Source organism: Pecten maximus, chromosome 14, assembly GCF_902652985.1.
Source record: "Pecten maximus chromosome 14, xPecMax1.1, whole genome shotgun sequence".
NCBI classification, from domain to species: Eukaryota; Metazoa; Mollusca; class Bivalvia; order Pectinida; family Pectinidae; genus Pecten; species Pecten maximus.
Genome location: NC_047028.1, coordinates 19325030 through 19346507, shown reverse-complemented (window position 1 = coordinate 19346507; position 21478 = coordinate 19325030). Strand labels below are relative to the sequence as shown.

Sequence of the window (21478 nt, the reverse complement as noted above, 5' to 3'; positions counted from 1 at the left end):
TTGCATTTTTGTTTTTTAATTTACATGTACAAAAATAATGATACATACACGTACGAATGCAGACATATCTTACTTATCCCGTTTAAATAAAAAAGTCAAAGTTGGATGGTGCGGTCTCGAATGTTCGGTATTTGGTCAACGTTAACACATTATCAATAAAAAACATGTCATATTTATGTATCTGTATGGGAAGTACACAGCCAGATGTTGCCTTTGCAACTCCGGACTCCAATGATTCTTCATTTAGTAATCGTTGTAGGATTTTTAGGCTAATCAAGTTCTATACATTTGATGAGCCCCTATACTAAGAGATATAGTGGGCACTCAAACTCACAGCAAGTTCCAACATGAAAAAGCACGAGTCAAGGACTCAATTATTAGAGTCCCAAAAAGCACTCCTAGATACTGGATACCACACATCGGGTGTATATTGTATCGTCTGAAGACGCCTTGTAGACCAATAATTTGTTGTCCACAATCAGTAGGCCTTCATCTGTTCCACTGTTCTTCCTTGTTATCAGTTGCGATCCGCTCAGTAGCTATTTGCTTGAGTTCTGCTATATGAACCTACAATCAAACGCAAAGTAGTAATTAGTCTAACATAAACATATTATGCATCAAATTAAAAAAAATAATCAAAAAAAAAGATTAACTAACTAATTAATGGTAAAATAAACGAAAACCGGTCAACTTTGATCCCTGTCAGAAGTGAATTCCACTCAGGTGTTTGCTACCTCTCATTGGGTTTCCTTTCTATCTGATTTGCGTGGACATTAAACTCCGTACAAAAAAGAACAAGGAAACAAAAAACAAAAACAATAACGAAAAACAAAACAAGAATGTTTAGACTATTGCGATAATTGCGTGGTGTACTATAGTATACTAGTATAATTCTATTGTTATCGCACGTACCGTGTTCATTTAAGCATTGAACGGCTTTCAGATGGCATTCATAGTCAATATGAATGCCAACTGGACAGAGGCAAATTCCATGAAGCGCGCTAGCGCTTCATGTTGAATTTGCCTCTGTCCAGTTGGTATTCATATTGACTATGAATGCCAACTGAAAGCCGTTCAATTCTTATATTTACCATCTGCGATTTTTTTATTTGTCATGCGATTTTTGTTTTGAAATTTTCAAATTCAAATTTCCCGCGCTTACCAGTAGCAGATATCACTTCCTGTTGGCAGTTCATAGGCTGGTGAACTCGCAACTGAATTGGTAGGGTTATATAGTGGCAGTGCCATACAATGGTAAATATATAAAAATAGACACAGAACAGATTTCTTTGCGTTTTATGTCCGGCTTACAGTATTCATCAACAAATAAGCATTTATCGATAGTAGACTAAGATATAGGATCAGGCGGTGTACTTTAGTTTATTGGGATAATAAATTATGTTTTAATATCAAAAGAACTTGACCTTAAATTCTCATGTCAGTCTATAATCGTTATGATCAAAGGAAAGTAATTAAACATGAATAAATACTAGTAAATCGAAATTAGGCTGGTTACCTTATTACGGGCACCGATTCGGGGTAGCTTTTCTAACACAAAGTAGTAGAGTGGACACTGTAGAAACATCAGCTGATACAAATGTGACAAGGGAAACAGAGATATAAATATCAACATATCCATATACATTAATCTATATATATTTCAGTTGCAATCGACATCTTGAGGTATGTTAAAAGAGACACGATACTGTAATGACGTCTTCAAAAAGCCACATATATATTGAAAAAAAAATATTAAACTTACATTGAGTAATAATCTTATGAAAATGAACCGTATAAAAAATATCGAAAGATAACAGCTGTTTACGTAAGACTATGGCATATACATATACAGTGTATGTGTTTAATTTTATGAGTTTTACGAAAATAAGGCTAGTAAAGTTGAACCATCATATCGGTGTCATTACCTTTGATTGAAAGTACGACTCTAACTCATCCTCCGTTAGTGTAGCTTCATGTTTTAACCTGTTACACAGATGTAAATATTTTGATATCCAGTTTATGTTTTAAATTTATTTTACAGAAACTAAAGTTGCGCAAGAATAGAACATGGAATTAGTGTAAGTTACACCGATACTTTAGAATTTCTCAATGAATAAAATGACACACAAAATTATTTCTTTAATTTATTCAATGAAGTTAATTAGATCAGATTTGGATCTAACTGATAGGTACAGGATAGGAAGGTGACAGGTTCAAACAGCTTAAACTATTTATATACATATTTTAAATTTGTTCTTAGAGTCAACAAACAGCTGAAACTAATCATATATTATTTTATATATTTATATACAAATTTTAAATTCGAGTCCAACTTACTCAACAAAGAGGCAGACATCATCACCTAACCTATCATCAGGGATCCCAATGACCTGTAAGAATAAGCCGATAACACCACAGTAGTTATTATGGTAGCATGAACGGTATTCATTAAAATTAAAATATTCGAACGAATTTCATTTTTAAATTAAATATGTTCATATATAAAACAATATATATCTTAATTCAGGAAATATAATAATCAAAAGTAGCTCTCCATTATCACCAGACCCCTTGATTACGAAATGAGCCATAATAATTATGAATTCATTCCTATTAGATTTGTTGCTTAAGACGAACGACACTTTATAACTCAGCACTTATTACTTTCTAAGAATAATGTAAATATGTAATGGGATAAATGTAATGAATAGATATTACACTAGCTGTTCTGTTTGGCCATAGAATAACAAAACATCACATTCTGATAAAACACACAATTCAAGTTCATCAAACATTGAAACCACTGTTCATTTTATTGATCCATCTGTAGCTGTATATTCGCTTGTCAATTTATTGATTCCGCTCTAACTTTATATTCACGACTACCACCTCCGATATACTGACTATCCAGAAGCACAAATATGTACTGACGTTTTTTATGACACCGTATCGATTTTTATTCCTTCGTATTTTTTATGTAGACAGTCAAATGGTGATTCAGTAAGGTTTAGAGGCATAACTTACGACAGCTGTTTCGACCTTTGGATGAGATCTCGCGGTGTCCAGTATCAAAGAAGGGAACACCTTTTCGCCCATATGTTTGAATGTCACACACTCAGCCAGCCGCCCCAGTAGTTTAACGTGACCTGTTTTATCCATCATTCCAACGTCACTAAAACATTTACAAAAATAGATGAACAAAGCCTCACCTCGAATACTTAAAAAATCGATTTTTTAGAGAATAAGATAGTTAACTACTTGGATACTTACTTCGAGTTGTCGCCCTTTAATGTATTTACATATAAAAATATATATATATTGCCGCGCAGCATTCCTACACACGTACCTGTGGTGTTTCATTGTTTAGGTATACATTTGTATCTCGAAATAATGATTATAGCAAAACTCAAAATATCACAACATTGAGAATATTCAGTATTATGATATTGATACACAAACATTCCGTAATATTGGATTTGGGTAATATTTTATTATTGGTTTTTATTTTATAAAGTATCTAACGAATAATAGTAGTGGCATATGTCCTTAATATTCCAGTGTATGTGTATCTCCTAAAATGTACCCCATATGAATCCAGTTACTGTTGCCCTTGGCAGCAGCCGTTGCTCTTGGATCATTGAAGTAGCATAAGAACGATGCCCAACCGCGGACACAGACCTCGCCGGGATTGTCAACAGGAACAGTCTCACCGTGTTTACCAACAATCTTCAACTGAAATCAACAAGAGAAATGACACATACATACCCAAACAACACATAAACAAGTTTACTGGGTATTAACCTTGGCCCAAACACCCAGGAACTCGACCTTGACCGAGATACCATAATCCTGTATCATTATATAATGTATTTTCAAATTCCCTCAAGGAATGAAGCTTCTAGAGCACAGATAAACTTTACGCACATACGTACAAGACGGACGGAGAAAAAAACCTTTAGATATCCAGTTTCACGGATAAGGGACTAATAAAGACCACAAATACCCACATACTGTTTATAAAAAATACACGGTACTTTCAATAATGAATCAGGATGGTGGACGCGATCAAGAACGTCTCCATTATAGGTCGTGTAAGTATTCCGTAATAATTTCACTAACCTCCATATGTGGTAGAGGATATCCGACAGAATTGCGTTTTAGATCGAATGTGGAGTGTAATGTCGATGTCATTGTGGCCAGGACCTCTGTAGAACCATATGCATTCTGAGGAAGAATAATGATTTTAATGTATGTTATAAACAATGTCAATGTCTAAAATTAACTTGTTTTAACATCTCGGAGGTGAAAGAAAGACTTTATCATGAAAATGCAGAAAGGATAACGAGAGAACGCAGACAACATAAGGGGAAACGGGGAAATGAAGATAATACCCAAAGGAAAAGACAACATACAACGACATAATTAGAGTTTATCTACAAACAACGACAATAACAGGGAATGAAAAAAAAATGAATTAGAAAGCAACAACAGACACAATACCGGGGAAAAGGACAATGGAAACACCAGATAACAGAAGAAAATAACAGGGAATCGGACAATGGAAACACCAGACAACAGGAACAATAACAGGGAATCGGACAATGGAAACACCAGACAACAGAAAAAAATAACAGGGAATCGGACAATGGAAACACCAGACAACAGAAAAAATAACAGGGAATCGGACAATGGAAACACCAGACAACAGAAAAAATAACAGGGAATCGGACAATGGAAACACCAGACAACAGACAAAATACCGGGGAAACGGACAATGGAAACACCAGACTAACAACACAAGGGCAACGAACAACAGCAAGCAACAAAGCCGCAGGAAGCGCATAACAATAGTTACAGATTACAAATGCAGAGGCATAGCACGCTGGAAACGCGCAGACAACCGCAGCGAAAAGACATAACAACAGAATCTGGGATGAAACAACGAAGATACAGGAAAAATAACTATTACCATTGTATCGGGAAATTGGTCAAAGATCCTTTCAAGATTGTGACTACTGACGCTCTGTCCGGTAACTACAACTGTAGAAAATACATAATTTAAATTATAATCAACATATATATAGTGGGATTACCAACATCAAATCTAATATAACAGAAACTTACAATGATATGGCTTAAACAAGTTTTAATTTCTTGCCGTATGTGCTGTACTCCCGGGCCATGTTACAAGACGGTTCTTTTTACAAATATAATGTATGGCTATCATTTATAAATTCTTAGTGCCTAAAAGATACAAATAATATAAATTAATGATAAATATGTACATGTAGCACTGAGTTCAGATTTAAATGCATTCATTGTTGACTTAATGCACATGGGTATGACTTTCGTACTAAATCCCATTATATTGTCACCTACGTTATACCATCAAAATCAGCACGGCGCAAAAAATGACGGTATATCGAGGGGTGGGGTGGAAATTAAAAGTTGATATATCAATTACATTATAACCTAATGGATTGTGATAGTGAGTTTACCAGCGCTGAGTGAGCTAATGTCATAACGGTTCAGATCTGGAGAGTCCAACATCTTAATGATTTCGTATGGATATCCACTATACCATGTTAATCTGCAGTGATAAAGTGTATCTTACTGATGGCATCTGTATGTTCATTATATCGCATGTCTTTAGCAATACATGTATAAACAGTCAAACTTTGTTAATTCGAAGTAAACATTCAGTTCCTACTCGGTTTCCTCGACTACTCTTCTGGATAAGTTTGTCCATGATCCCATTGACTTTGAAATAACGAGATTTGACTGCACTTTACTGATCATGGCGAATAGCACTTTAAACGTACTTTTGTTGGCACAGTCAAATATCTGTCCATACCCAAATTAAAAGAAGTCATCGCCTTGATGTATTGGCGCTACAATGCGTGTCATAGAAATCAACAGAAATTACACTTAACACAATCATTGATGATAAAACAATGGAGCCTAACACAATATGATAGAATCCATTTAACATTCAAAGAGTGACGTTCATTTAAGCATTGAACGGCTTTCAGTTGGCATTCATATTGACTATGAATGCCAACTGAAAGCCGTTCAATGCTTATATTTACCATCTGCGATTTTTTATTTGTCGTGCAATTTTTTTTTTTAATTTTCAAATTCAAATTTCAGTTGGCAGTTCATAAGCTGGTGAACTCGCAACTGAATTGGTAGGGTTATGTAGTGGCAGTGCCATACAATGGTAAATATAACGCAATAAACGCAAATCTATAATTCATCAACATTTAAACGTCGTTACAACCTACCTTTCCTGTTCTATGCATTTCATAAAAGAACTGATATCGCGCATGTAGAAGTCGACATCCGAGGGCACGAACACTGCGTACATCGTCCGCCATTTAAACACCGCCTCGGTACATTTGATTACACACATCCCGTCGTCTGTGACGGGGCTCCGAACACCAGCTACTTCTGGCTGCAAAATAACACACGGAGTGAAGTTTAATACGGAACGAGAAGTGGATTCTTTCCCCTGGACAAAATACGAAGGCCAATCTACGAAGGCCAAGTTTGATGAACGATAATGAAATGTTTCCATACCAAATGTTTTGGTTTTCGCCTGTTGTAAAATCTTGCAAAATTCACCATATAGAATTGACTGCGACAAACAAACTTCACATCTCCTGTTGTACCCTGGAATAAATAAATAAACAAATACAGACAAATTCTGCTGTATACTCAAAAGACACAGATACAAAATGAATTATCAAATCATATAATTTTAACAGTAGCTTTTACCATTTAATATAAACTATGAAGTATTTTAGTTAAAATAATCATATCGATATCATTTCATAAAGTGTTGTTACAAATAGCACAATGCAATGTAGAATCATGGCACCAGGTTTATGAAAAATATAATCGATGGAATGATTTTATTTTGATATCCACATCATAACACATATTATGTGTAGTGCATACGTACAGATGTTGTCAGTATAATAGCCGATTCGTCACAGCTGACGTGTGATCTTATTTCAGATAATGTGTCATCTGATACAGTAGCTCCGGAACCCAGGAAATCAGAATACGACAGATATCTACAACACAATAATATATTATAAATCATAATTCGATGTATAATACAATGTTATGAATCATAAAACGATACGTATGATAATATTATGTTATAAATTATAACACGACATGTATCTATAATACAATGTTATAAATTATAATACGGTTTGTATCTATAATAATTACAATGTTATAAATTATAATACACTATGTATTCATAATACAATGATATAGATAATAACTCGATACGTACATGTATCTATTACACAATGTTATAATTCATAACACGATTCGTATCTATGCTACTTTGTTATTAAGCATAATACGATACTTATCTATGATACAATAATATATTTTCTCACACTTGTGACAGAGTTTTCCCGTAGTTTTACTAGTTGGGATATTCCTGTCCCAACCTAGGGTGGGACAGCTCGTGCTATGACGTCACAATGCAACCGCAGCAATCTCTTGAAATCGAAGGATTTTTTTCTTCCTCAAAAACATATAGTTCGTTTTTTTTTCAACTGTTATTTTAAATAAATTGCATGGAATCAAATAACATAAAAAGAAAATGTTTAATAAATACAATGAATTTTATTTTCATCAATATACACATTGAAATTCTTCCGGTAAATCAATTTAAGCGAAAACGTCAGCCTGTGTACTCCGAAACACGCTAATATAAGCTTAACGTTAACGTTAAAATCACCGGCCCCTGTGGTTAGAATAAATACAATGTACCAATGTATAGGTCACTGGAAGTCGTCATCGCTATCACTGAAGACTAAAGCTGGTCTCCTTCGTTTTGCTGGGCGTTTTTGGCTATGGTTATGAATATGAACGTTGAAAGTGCCCCCGTGAATCGTGGCACCGTCAAAAACAGATCTCAGCGTGCTGGAAGTACTAGTGTTTACAGTGTGTTTCGTTGTGCTTGACTGCGTCGACGACTGGAGACCGGATATCCGTTCATTCGGTAAGCAAGGGCGAGTAATTCCACACAACATGTTCGAGACATGCAACTGAGTTTCTGAAGACACAGTTCTGTAATTGTTCAGCAAGTTTGGGTTTTTATGGCCGGTCCAATGCACAGCCTGTGTGTCGGGCACGTTGTTGTCCAGCAGAAGTTGACAGAGATGTTTTCTGGCGCTAGTGTTGGTAAGTCGTTTGCCTTCGTCATTCATGTTTGATTTTTTTATCATTGTTGACATCAGAGATCTCAGTTTGTTTACACCAATAGGTCCACTTAAAAACCATTTCTCCTCATCAGTTGGATTGGCCACATGTGTAACCACAGCTAGATAAAATGGATGATGTGGTTGACTGAAACCAGCTGGTCGTTTGTCCGAGAATTTTTTGTAAGTCGTGACTGGACAGCGGTCTTTTTTGTCGGGTAGTTCATACATTTTTGGGTTTGAATAACGAATATTGGTAAGGTCAGCACCGGTTCTGGTTTTTGTCTGTCTCTCGTTATGTGTTAAATATTCTAAGCCCAAATTGTGATCGTATTTATGCTCCAAGTCGCCCCAACGCATGGCTCTGTGCTCTTCAGCACCACCTCTCATGCCAAAATGCAAAGTGTTATTCAGCCAAAGGGTATTGATTAAACTAGAGGGTCATTTCCAAGTTGACCAGCACTGTAAAATTGTTCAATGTCTTTTTGAGTGATTGGGTCAGCTGCTTTAGGTTTATTTCCAAGCCCTTGTTTTTTTAGGTCCTTTTGCTTAGATTTCAACGCATCCCTTGTCTTAGAAAAAGGAAACCCTCCAATTATGTTACACTCATACTTGTGTCGTTTCAAATGGCGGTCAAAAGAACCAATCATTCCTCGCAATACTGACGGCTGATACTCCTTACCATCTTTTTGTCTGACAGAGATGATGAATTGACACAGATATTCATTAAGCTGTTCAGGCGGTATGTTTTGGGGTTCTCTAACCTCATTTTTGGATTCCAGAAATGTTTTCAACAGTTTTATATGGCTCAATGTTTTTCTTGCTGTGTTTTTATTTTCATTTTCATTCAAAAATTTCTCCACATCACCATCATCAATAGGAACAAATCTAGAAGTGGAATCTTGACCAGTTTTGGCAGAATTTGGAAATGAAGGATCTGGGGGTAGGGATGAACCTGTAGCCGCAGAATTCTCAGATTGTATTTGTGCATGACCATTATCTGTGTGAGTAGGTGTATCAAATATATCATGAAGTAGAGAGTGATCATACTTGTCTGCAAGTTCCTCTCCAAATATTTAACCAAAATAAAATTCATCCATGGGCATTCCTTTAACCAGTTCATGCCTGGCAGCACTTACAATATTTCCATCATCTAACAGTTGTATTTTGTACATGGTTATGTACCCAAGGGTTTTTCAGTGTTTACAATTTTTCCTTTCTTACCACCTGCACCAACAGTCACATAATCACCAATCTTAAATGTTTTTTTTCCATTTCAGAATACAATATGATGAACTGAAGCAGAAGACAGACAACGGGAAGTTGACAGACAGACAACAGGAAGTTGACCGACAGACAGGAAGTGGAAGTAGTGCTGAACGTATTACTGCGCCAACATCTAAAATGGTTTAATTGCTACAGGAAATACTAATTTATGCAATATAAACTCTGTCACAAGTGTGAGAAAAATAATCAATCGCTAGTTATTGTGTGGGATAGAGAAATCTCAACCACTCAGGTTTAGATTTTTAGTCCAGGACTCGGCAAGCCTCGTCCTGGACAAAAATCTAAACCTTCGTGGTTGCGATTTCTCTATCCCACACACTAACTAGCGATAGATTCTATTAATAAATCAAAGTACGATACATATACCTATGCTATGATATCAAAATGTGTATGTGTCATTTATCAGAAAGCGATAGATATCTACAATTATAACTTTTTATATCATCAATCAGCATAAAATATGCATCTCCACAGCATAAACTTTTGAACAAAGACAGTTTTCTTCAAAAACCTAAATTCATCAAAATAAAAAATGGTAATCTTTCCCAATAAAAAACGTCTATAAGATATGATAACAGTCGCCTTTATTTGTAATAGAAGCGTCATTTTACAACAGATAAATGTCTTATTCATAGGAAATACTGTGTATAGTCTTATTTATCTATATTGTTCTGATATCAATTAAGGTGTTAAGCTATCTTACCCGGACTCACAGTTTTCTTCTAAAGACACCACACCTATCAGGTTTGACGGTCTGCAAAGAATATAGACATTGTTAAGATTTTTTTTTTTTAGAACAATTAGTATCGGGTAAATATATTTTATTGAACACGGGGGGATAACGTGGACGAAAATCGTTTAATCCGTTTCTTGGTACAATAGTACATGATTAATGTGATAATATCATTATTTGTCTAATCGATTTTTGCTATTTTTACTCCATGAGGATTATCGACATGGCATGACAATGTAGGGTCCATGCATTTTAAAACAAATCTTGTATATATATTTATTCGATAAAATGATCACTTTATTTACCCTTTAATGTAAAACTTTAACCTTAAACGGGGACAATACCAATACCTTGCGTCATTTTTGTTCAGTACGATGTCGTTTAACAATTCTTTAACAGTCGGTATAACAAGACTTCCCACAAATATCACAGACGGGTTCGTCTAAAAGGCAAAATGTTAAAGTTAAAAGTGATTATGTAGAATATGTAAAATAATAAAGTTTAAACAGACTGGTAGGTTTTATTTTCAACGAATCGTTGTTAAATTGGACAAATATCAAAACAATGTCAAGACGTTATATGCATAATAAAGATTAATACAATAGCATGCATAACAAAAGAAATCACACGCCCCTACAGTTACAGCGCTGGTGGATATATCTTATCTGGTGTTGTATGTACATGTACTTTAATTATTTATCTCGGCTAGATAAAACAAAACAAACAGAGTAGTGACCCCAAGTCACGGTACCACGTGAACAGAAATCATATCCAGTTTATATATAGCATCTGTTTATCCTCGCGCTCATACGGTGTCTTTATATAACTGAACACGTACATATTATACTACTGCCTTTCAATTATCAAATACAATGTAGAATTCTTCATATAATGTGAATATGATTTTTGTGACAAAGATTAAGGTATATCGCAAAGTTTAAAGTTAAAATGGAAAGCTATCATATTAAACATAAATCAACATAATGCAGCTGTCATATAGTAACTGAAATATTATAATCAAAACATTAATTAAAAGAAAATCAATACATTGGAATATACAGATGAAATTTCAGAATCTCTTGCTTTTAAGCTGCTCACATACATATACTTCAAACAATTTTATAAACCGAATCTTAATCATAATAAAAAAAATAACTAGAAACGTCCATGCTACTTGGTTGCTTTATGTTTGAAAATTATATTGAGGATTATATTCAAAATAAAATGAGACTACAATGTACATCTTTTTCGAAACATATTTTCAAAATGTTTTAACATAGGAGTTCCATGTAACTTCTGGATCCTTGGCTGTTACCACCGGATACTAAAGTAAACAGAATAAATTTCGAAGTTTTTCCCAACGCAACATGATATAGTTTTTAAGTGTATTGATAAACATAAATTTAATTGATTACAATAGCGATCAGAAACATAATGTATAACAGCAGCAATATATCCCTAGTTAAATACGATACATTGATATAACTGTCAAACGGTTCCCTACCTTTAAACTGACAGGAAAGAACTTTTCAAAGGGGTATCGCATGGTGGGCTGAAAAAAAAACCCATTATGTTAAGCTCACTTTAAGTCGGATATGGCAAATATTATTAAAGATACACGTATTCATTAGGTTCTAATATACTGTACAATTAACTGCATTTAAATCATACACCTGACAGTAATTATAAAGCTTTTTCCCACCACGTGTATTATACATGTAATATTTTATCTTGTACGTACATGTATCATACTTCATAAGTTGAAAGTATTAACCCTTAAATTAATGATTATTTTCACGCTTCAAATATTTTTGTTTTCATCAAAAACATCTCAAAACGGAGAATAAAATGAAAATTTTACACAGTTTATGTCGCTTTAAGGTAAATAAATCAAAAAGACAATTTTGAATTTTCAAACATTAAACCATAATGCATAAAATTATGAAGTTGTAGTCGCTTTAATGCTATAAACAATAAGCAGCATTTATTTCGTGCATTTCAATAGTACTCTCCTTAACGGTGATTTATAACGTAGGCAATTTTCAATGAATGTGACGGAAGCGTATTAGGGCCACTATAAAAAAAATTAAATCGTACGTACGATTTACTAATCCGTACGTACAATTTACTAATTCGTACGTACGATTTACTAATCCGTACGTACGGATTACTAATTCGTACTAATTCCAGAGACATAATATCTATATATGTCTCTGCTAATTCGTACGTACGAATTAGTAAATCGTACGTACGAATAAGTAAATCGTACGTACGAATTACATTGTAGTAATCCGTACGTACGGATTAGTTAATCGTACGTACGAATTAATAATCCGTACGAACGAATTAGTAAATCGTACGTACGAATTAGTAACCCGTACGAACGAATTAGTAAATCGTACGTACGAATTAGTAATCCGTACGTATGAATTAATAAATCGTTCGTACGAATTAGTAAATCGTACGTACGCTTTAATTTTGTTATAGTGGCCCTAATATGCTTCACTAGAATGTTAAGCTGCTTTTCCGTTGAAGAATTATTTTGCAGCAGTAACATTAGTAGCTTGTCGCTTTCAGGTTCAATGATGACGTTAACAACTTTCACTTCAATCGCTTTAACGTTGTAGAAAATGTATATAATTTTCGCTTGCAGACATAGATGTCTTACACAGATAATATATAAATACATTAAGCATTATTTTGCTTGCAGATATTTGCATATAAATTAGACAAACTATTTACTTTAAGTATACACATCGTTTTAGAGGACATTCTTTCGTTTTAATAAAGCGTATGTCGCCAAAATGAAACTTAATGAGAAATGTGTACTTTTTCCAAGTAGTAAAAGTTATGATCTTCAAATTAATACGACTATTTTACTCTCAAGAGGAAACCAAAGTGTTTCAATGTATTACATCATAAAGATTCTCAATTCGACCCTAAGTGTCACTAATTACCACAAAGGCAGGCGGTAATTGTGTACGAAACGCCATTTTTTTCTGCACATTTAGGCGTTACTTTCATTACTTGTAGGCACAAAAACTCATATAATTCTCATTCGGGCATAGATTTTATCAATAGAAAGTTTGCACGTTTTTGGTGTCCGAATACAGGAATGCCCCATTAACCATTTTATCCCTAAAATGATAGTTTCCTACTATCTGATACTTACAACGTAAAACTGCAGACCCAGTGATACAGTAGCATAGTACAGCGTCATATACTCTCCATCTCCTACACCATTTAACATGACGACGTCACCTCTCTTTAGTCCCATTTCTACCAAACTCCTGGATATCGTGTTTGCCTGGTGAAATTAATCCAGCTGTGTTAATTGAGTATTGGCATTGTTAGTCTTACCAAGGGTGAATACAACTGAAGACTGTTTTTTCCTGTATATCCTGTTTATTTATAAACAAATCTATTAATAGATATTACGAAATCACAAAACAAACTAAAAAAAAAATAAAACAATGACTTTTTGTTTATGTTTTGTAACAAAGAACAGGACTGTAGCATAAAAGTAACAAACCAAAAACATAAAACGATGAAATATGTTTAAGCATGAAAGAGCCGTAACAAAGTTTACCTGTCAATATGGCAGTTTGATTTTCAACACGTCTCGATACTGAGCATGCATAAACGATCATTTAATTGAATTGTAATAGCAATCGTCAAATATCAAAATCCAAGCAGGTTCACTGATCGGTCATTTTCTTATACTGATCAACTGAACAATATAGAGCTAGTGACCAATGGGAACCAACACATGGAATTTGACAAATATCGTTGCAGTTTGATATACATGTAGTAGTATTCCACTAAACCTCTGTTGCTATTTTGTTTGAACGTCAGTTTCAAGATGAATAGTTCACAACTCGTGACAAAGAGATACACATTATCAGAAATTTAAGGAAGATCATTGGGGGAATTTTTTGAGATATAGCGGTTGCTTCCATTGCCAGTTCCAAGATGACTGCTTTTCTCTTTCTCAGACTCTTAGCTGAAAGAGCATATGACGTTTTAGAAAGACATTGGTAGTTTTTCTTTAAAGCGATTCTGAACGGACAGATTTGATAATTCAATATCAATTTAGCAAACAAAAATCTATTTTCTTATACACACCCTTTCGAAAATATATTTGAGTGTGTATTCCTGACGAAACTCTGGTACTTTCAAAGCCACATGATCAGGTGGTGCTTGCTGGGCTGCAGACTCCAGTCCAGCAAACAGCGACTGGTTGGTTAGAGGTGTTCCACATATTCCATGATAGTAACTTCGTGTCAGGGGGCGTTCCGAAGGCAAACATTCTCTGCTGTCAACGATAATTTAAAGTTCATTAAATTTGAGCGAAAGGACTAGACTAATTACTAATTGTTGACCAGCGAGACATAAATTGGCATTGAATTGATCATTGATGCACAGATACATGTACTATTAAATGCTTCTTTCATAATTATATTCAGTATTCATACCTATACTTAAACACAACTTTCATTTGTAACTCACTACATCTTCAATGCAAACGCGTATTCACAATTACAACAGCATGTATAATATAAACAAAAACTTGAAATTAATTAGAAACAGTAATCATATTAGTAATTTAATAAAACTAAGAAGTAAAGGTGTCCCAGGCGGTAAGAAATGTACCGTGTGCGTTCACCTTTTCGGATGAAGATCAGGGGAGTATTAAATAGGTCAACAAGGGAAGGTATGGAAATGAAACCATGATGACACTCGGATAAAGTGTTCAAATGTATCCATGCTGGTCAACCGAGACTGCCAGCTGGCATCGCCCCTGTTACTTAGAGAGAACACCTAGGGTAGTAAGTCATTCCGTTTGGAGGGAAAGCTGTTATATTGTGGTCGACTAAGGTAAACTTGGTGTCAGATATAAAGTGCATCACGAGTATTTTTAGACAAAACATTGCTTGCATTTTACAAATGTCCTGTATATGTATAGTTATTAGCATGAGTTTGTAATGAAACATGTACAGTTGTTAGTAACATGTACATGACGTATGGACACATTCGAACAGTACATACATATCTCTGTTCAAGGTCTACAGGTCAAAAACTAATGTTATCTTATTTATAAGTCAACAACTCATGATCACTGACACACTACTGCCATCTGTGAAGTACAATTATATGTCATATACAATGAACAATCATATTTCACCGCAAGACAAAGAGACAACGCATCACTAACTCGGACAAATTCTTTATTTGCTGAAAAATATTGCATTTGAATGCGGATGCATTTGACTATAGACATTTCATGGTCGAGAAAGGGCAAACTGCATCCTGAAATTAAAGAAATGTCAAAGTATTACCATCCAATAATCATCATTGATATAACGACATAATTTTTCTCATTTATCTATATTTACCAGTTATTTAGGTTTTAGGTAGGTTGTATGGTCTCATCATATTTTTTATTCGAGTCTGGAAATATGATATATAGACAGGTAATATACAATCATAGTCTATCATATTACCTGTCTCAAACCTAAATAATAAATATATATGTCTTGAACCTAAATAATAAATATACCTGTCTAAAACCTTAATAATAAATATACCTGCCTAAAATCTAAATAATGAATATACCTGTCTAAAACCTAAATAATAAATATACCTGTCTAAAACCTAAATAATAAATATTCCTGTCTAAAACCTAAATAATAAATATACCTGTCTAAAACCTCAATAATAAATATACCTGTCTTAAACCTAAATAATGAATATACATATCTTAAACCTAAATAATAAATATACCTTTCTTAAACCTAAATAACGAATACGTCATACTGCAAAATCTACTTTTATGATAACTACATATGCATTATGATAAAATTACCAAAATTATCCTTTTATTCAAGAAAAAGCTTGTTAAGTCAGCAGATTCCGCCATTGCTGTTGAAATTATATTTGCACGCGACTGTATGTTACCTGCGCGTGACTTCAAATTACCCGTGAAATCAGAATACAGAACATCATAGCGGGGTCATTTGCCAATCAAATGCTTTAGCTTATATTTTCGAGTATGACAAATTATCTTGTTATCTCGCACTGATTGTCAATATAAAATACTGACACAATGATGGTTTCCACGTACACACGTTATCCCACATTTAACACATCTTATCGTGAATTATTATCATCTGTAAATAATGCACTTCACATAAAAAATATGTGATGTAAATAACACCGCCCTTAATATGATAAAGTACACCTAAATCAACTAAACGATCAAACCACGTCAGGCCGAAGTCAGTGGCATCGCGGGAAACCTCGAGTGGCATTGCGGGAAATTTCGGGTGGCATAGCGGGAAACTTCGAGTGGCATCGCTGGAAACTTCGAGTGGCATCACGGGAAACTTCGAGTGGCATCACGGGTAACTTCGAGTGGCATCGCGGGAAACTTCGAATGGCATCGCCGGAAACCTAGAGTGGCATCGCCGGAAACTTCGGGTGGCATCGCGGGAAACTTCGAGCGGCATCGCGGGAAACTTCGAGATATTCTGATTATTCGAGATAACTGGGTATATTTTATAAAATGTTTTTCCTTACTTAATCCATGGTTTACTTTGAGTTAAGTAGGGTCTACTCATCTCCTCTTTATCAGGATGGGGAAATATATCTCGAACCTACTACGGAGTTTACCACGTTACTTTATAGGTAAAAGGTTACGTTTACTCTACGCAATAAGTCATATTAAATTATACATGTGATTACAGACATCTGAAGAAAACAGATGTTTTTTGACTGCATTAAGTCAAAGTGTTAATGACAACATAGAAATTAGTATATGGGGAAATACAAGGTTATGATTTCGCTGAACTTTCTACAAATTTGACCTTGGAAATGTGGGTCACAGCGACCACATCACAATATACTAGCCTATAATCAACAGTACAGACAATACTTCCCTTATAAACGCGCACATGTTTTAATTTTGACAAAGAGCATGGTACTTACCTAGAATTCGCCGAGGAATTATCGCCGATCTGATCCACATTAACATCCATTTTAATCATCAGTTATATCGCAACGCTGTGACTTTTCACTTTTGCCTTGGTAATTCATTTAAGATATATTGTTACTGGGTGACACGTGATGTACACATTCCTCTGTCACTGCCAATACATATCACTGTGGTTATCTTCGTGTCAACAGCAGGTCAACAGGTATATCGAACCATTGTGTGATAGACTGATCATCCCTTCAACCTAGCCAGGTGTTCTAGGTCAATTATTACTACCACTGCATCAAAACCTTGTACAGCAGATACACGAATGTATATATAGCGCCTTTAAACAGGAAAGTATAAGCGGAATCATGTATCTGTATTACATGTACATGTACCACCTCCCATGTACATGTATCTCATCATCTCAACCACCACCCCTTATAGCTTATTACAGCAAATCACAAGTAATGTGATAGTCTTGAATTAATTGCACACAATACATTTTCTTTTCCGTAATAATGTTTATTTATACTGTAACAGAAGTGTTCATAAAGCCAACTTGTGCATGAAGACGTGTTTTGTCATCATCATCATCATCATCATCATCATCACCACCACCACCACCACCATCATCATCATCATCATCATCATCATCATCATCATCACAACCACCACCAACAACAATCATCATCATCATCACCACCACCACCACCAACACCACCACCACCATCATCATCATCATCATCATCATCACCACCATCACCACCACCACCACCACCACCACCATCATCATCACCACCACCACCACCACCACCACCACCACCACCATCATCATCATCATCACCATCACCATCATCATCATCATCATCATCATCACCACCACCACCACCACCACCACCATCATCATCATCACCACCATCACCACCACCACCACCACCATCACCACCACCACCACCACCACCATCACCACCACCACCATCACCACCACCACCATCATCATCATCATCACCACCACCACCATCACCACCACCACCACCACCACCACCACCATCATCATCATCACCACCACCACCACCACCACCACCATCACCATCATCATTATCATCATCATCATCATCATCATCATCATCATCAACCATTGATTTGACATACATTTGTACATGTTCTTTCATATTTTGAATACACCTTAATGTAAAATCGATTTATAGAGATACTTTAAAAAGTATCAGAATTAAATCAGGAGTTCCAAAGCGTCATCAACGACACTCACCATGGCCATGGATTCGCTAATATAAAAAAAATACCCGTAATACAATATACATTGTACATGTTTACACGTCATAATAACAGCTTGTGTAAACATTTTTCTGTTGTATCACATATTGTTGTCGCGTTGGAATCTAAAATATGCTACTTCCATGTCGTGTCCTCAAGGATTTTGTTTACCTTCAAATCATTTCGATGCATGATGTGATCTACCCATCTATTCAGGATGAACACAAACCTCCATGTCTATGTCACAACAGGGCTAGAGAAAGACAACTCTTGTCAATGTCATGGCCATTACTGTGAGTGTTGTTTTATTTATCTATTTATTTATTTTTCATTACTATTATTTAATTTATTTGATATTGTATTGGTAATTGTATAGTCCAACAAGAATGACCTGTTAAGTTTCAAGTTTTATTCAAAACTTTAGGTCATTGGCAAATCAGTATAACAGAGCAAAAATACAGTAGAGATACAATGAATAACGTATAGAGAATGAATCCCTTCTGACATACAATATACAATTATATCAGATCAAAATATATTCAAGCAGTTCTTAACTTATTCGATTCGAAAATATATTTACCTAATGCACATAGTTCATTAATACTTTGTGGTATAGCCTTGAAAACTGAAGCATTTTTTCAGTAATATTTTGTTTATATTTTTGTTACAAATTAGTAAGAATTGAAATTCATCTTCCACATCAAGGGAGTTACATTGTTTACAAATCCTCGCTTCTCTCGGAATGTTTCTGTATCTTCCTGTCTAAATTTCCAGTGAATGAGCCGAAATACGTAATTTAGTAAGACATATTTTATATTTTGATAGATAGAATTGTAGAGGAAGCTTATTGACTACAAGATATTTTTTATGAAATAAACATTTAGATGATGTATCTAAAGCAGCTTGTAGAGTGTGTTCGACTTGATCAAAATCTCTGTTTAATCTCTAGCAGAGTTAATTGTTTAGCATTCATTGAATAGGTTCAACTATACAACTCTAAAATCCTAGAATATTCAAATCATCTCTGATACTATTTGCCCAGTTGAATACATTTCTATTTCCACTCCAATTTACCAAAAATATCATAACAGCTAGAGAAAACACAGTTCTCGCTATAAACCACTTTAAACCAGTATTATATTCTTTTAAATTTCCTTAATACATCCAAGAGAAAGCGACCTGATTTTAAATAAATCATGTTGTTATTTGTTGATTTCTTTACTTTTAATAGTTTCTTACAAAAAAATAGATGATCATTTTCTACACCAGGGGCTTTACAAACACCCCAACCTTCACTAGCATAACACAAAATATACTACCCATATATGTATCAAAAAGATGTAGCATTGTTTTAATATTTAAACTTAAATTTGAACAGTTTGAAAATAATTCAAACATGGCTTTCCGTGCTTGAACTGAAAGTTTGTTTGGGTTTTTTTTTTGTTTTTTTTTTAATATTACAAAATTGTAGTAAATTTATTCGTGTAACTTAACATTACTCCTAAATGTATCGGGGATAATATTTCATTCTGTAATAAACCGATATTATCATCGAAAAAGCCAGACAACTTATCATTCAGTTTAACACAATATTCACATGTACACATATAGATTTAATTACTTTAAAGAGATTTTTTCCTCTTATTCCTGTTTTCGAAAATTTATACCAGAGTTTGAGCCTATCAATTCTATCGAACGCTTTTCTGAAATCAACAAAACAACAGAAAAGTCGTTGATTTCTACTAAAAGACTTTGTTATAACGGAATGTAAACAAAAAAAATGCATCAACTATTTTAAGTCTGGTCTGAACCCGAACTGGGCATCAGAAGTAATAGCATTGATTTTGATCATTGTAATAGTCTGTTATTTAACACTGAAGTGACCAATTTTCCTAAACATCTAAAAATATTTATTCCCCTAAAATCATTAGGATCTGATATATCACCCTTCTTACATATAGGAGTTAAAACAGCAACAGGCCAATCTGATGAAAATTGTCAGGGTTTAAAATGTTATTAAACAAGTTACATAATGCAGGTAGCCAAATATCTCTGCCATGTAAAAAAAAAAAAAACACAAAAAAAAACAAAAAAACATTCATTCAAAACACCATCTATACCATGTGATTTTCCTTGTTTCAATTCTTAAAGCATTATTAATCTCTTTAATAGTAATTGCTTCATCTAGCTCCTGGTATAATGTTGCATCATCTTCTTGTAAGAAATTAGCAATCAAGTTCTGTTCACTATCAGCCATAACAGAGTTGTCGTTCTTCGCTAAACAAATTTTCAGTAATCTTGAAGGGTAATCTACATTTGTTTGTTTGTTTGTTTGTTTTACCTGGACATGCCAAATTTTCTATAAAATTGCTTTTGATTATTTAAACACAATTACTCCAGCATGTCACCTTCCAACCTAGAATACTGCCTTTTTCAAGGCCTTTTGTAACTTATATCTCCTTTTATGATTAATCAACAAAGTATGATTGGACATGGCCTTGTTTTTGTTAAAAGTATGTAAAGCATTTTTATACAATGAATAGAGTGATTTTAAATCTTCGTCAAACCACGGCTTATCGGTATTATAGTTCAAAGTTTTACTTATACGAGTTGTTTTTACTCTTTGTAGAGGGCAACTTAACAACATTTCCCTATATGATTATCGACACGTCTGTAATCAATATGTAAATCAAATTCAACACGACATGTCATTCTGGTTAGACTAGAATTAAACGGTTTAATCCTGTTTCTCCCAAAACTGAAAATCTAGGTAATTTTTTTTTGGGAGAAACAGGATTTGTTTACACAGGGGTCTAATTATTAAGTAAACACAGAAGGTCATTGTCTCTCTCATTCATTTATTGCAAAATCCAGGTAAATACAGGTAAATACGGGTAGATAGGTGATAGAACTACAAAAATGTCAATTTAATGTTATACTGTGAGATGTGAAATTACATATTATTTCATTGACAAA

General features: G+C 34.4%; 2 protein-coding genes across 2 annotated transcripts; both read right to left on the bottom strand.

Annotated features, from left to right (window-relative positions):
- On the bottom strand, nt 1-10363 carry LOC117342804 (medium-chain acyl-CoA ligase ACSF2, mitochondrial-like). The gene is made up of 13 exons (XM_033905061.1): nt 10219-10363; nt 6965-7079; nt 6580-6672; nt 6285-6454; nt 5499-5590; nt 4970-5040; nt 4120-4224; nt 3584-3732; nt 3025-3172; nt 2338-2390; nt 1926-1983; nt 1517-1588; nt 1-567 (listed from the first exon to the last, which is right to left on the bottom strand). The coding sequence occupies exons 3-13, from the start codon at nt 6625-6627 to the stop codon at nt 490-492; spliced, it is 1044 nt and encodes a 347-aa protein (XP_033760952.1). The 5' UTR covers nt 6628-6672; nt 6965-7079; nt 10219-10363; the 3' UTR covers nt 1-489.
- Nucleotides 10364-10549: 186 nt separating this feature from the next.
- LOC117341792 lies at nt 10550-17636 on the bottom strand. Its single transcript, XM_033903655.1, has 5 exons — nt 17236-17636; nt 14374-14563; nt 13421-13555; nt 11753-11800; nt 10550-10690 (listed from the first exon to the last, which is right to left on the bottom strand). The coding sequence occupies exons 1-5, from the start codon at nt 17292-17294 to the stop codon at nt 10550-10552; spliced, it is 573 nt and encodes a 190-aa protein (XP_033759546.1). The 5' UTR covers nt 17295-17636.
- Between the last annotated feature and the right edge of the window lie 3842 nt (nt 17637-21478).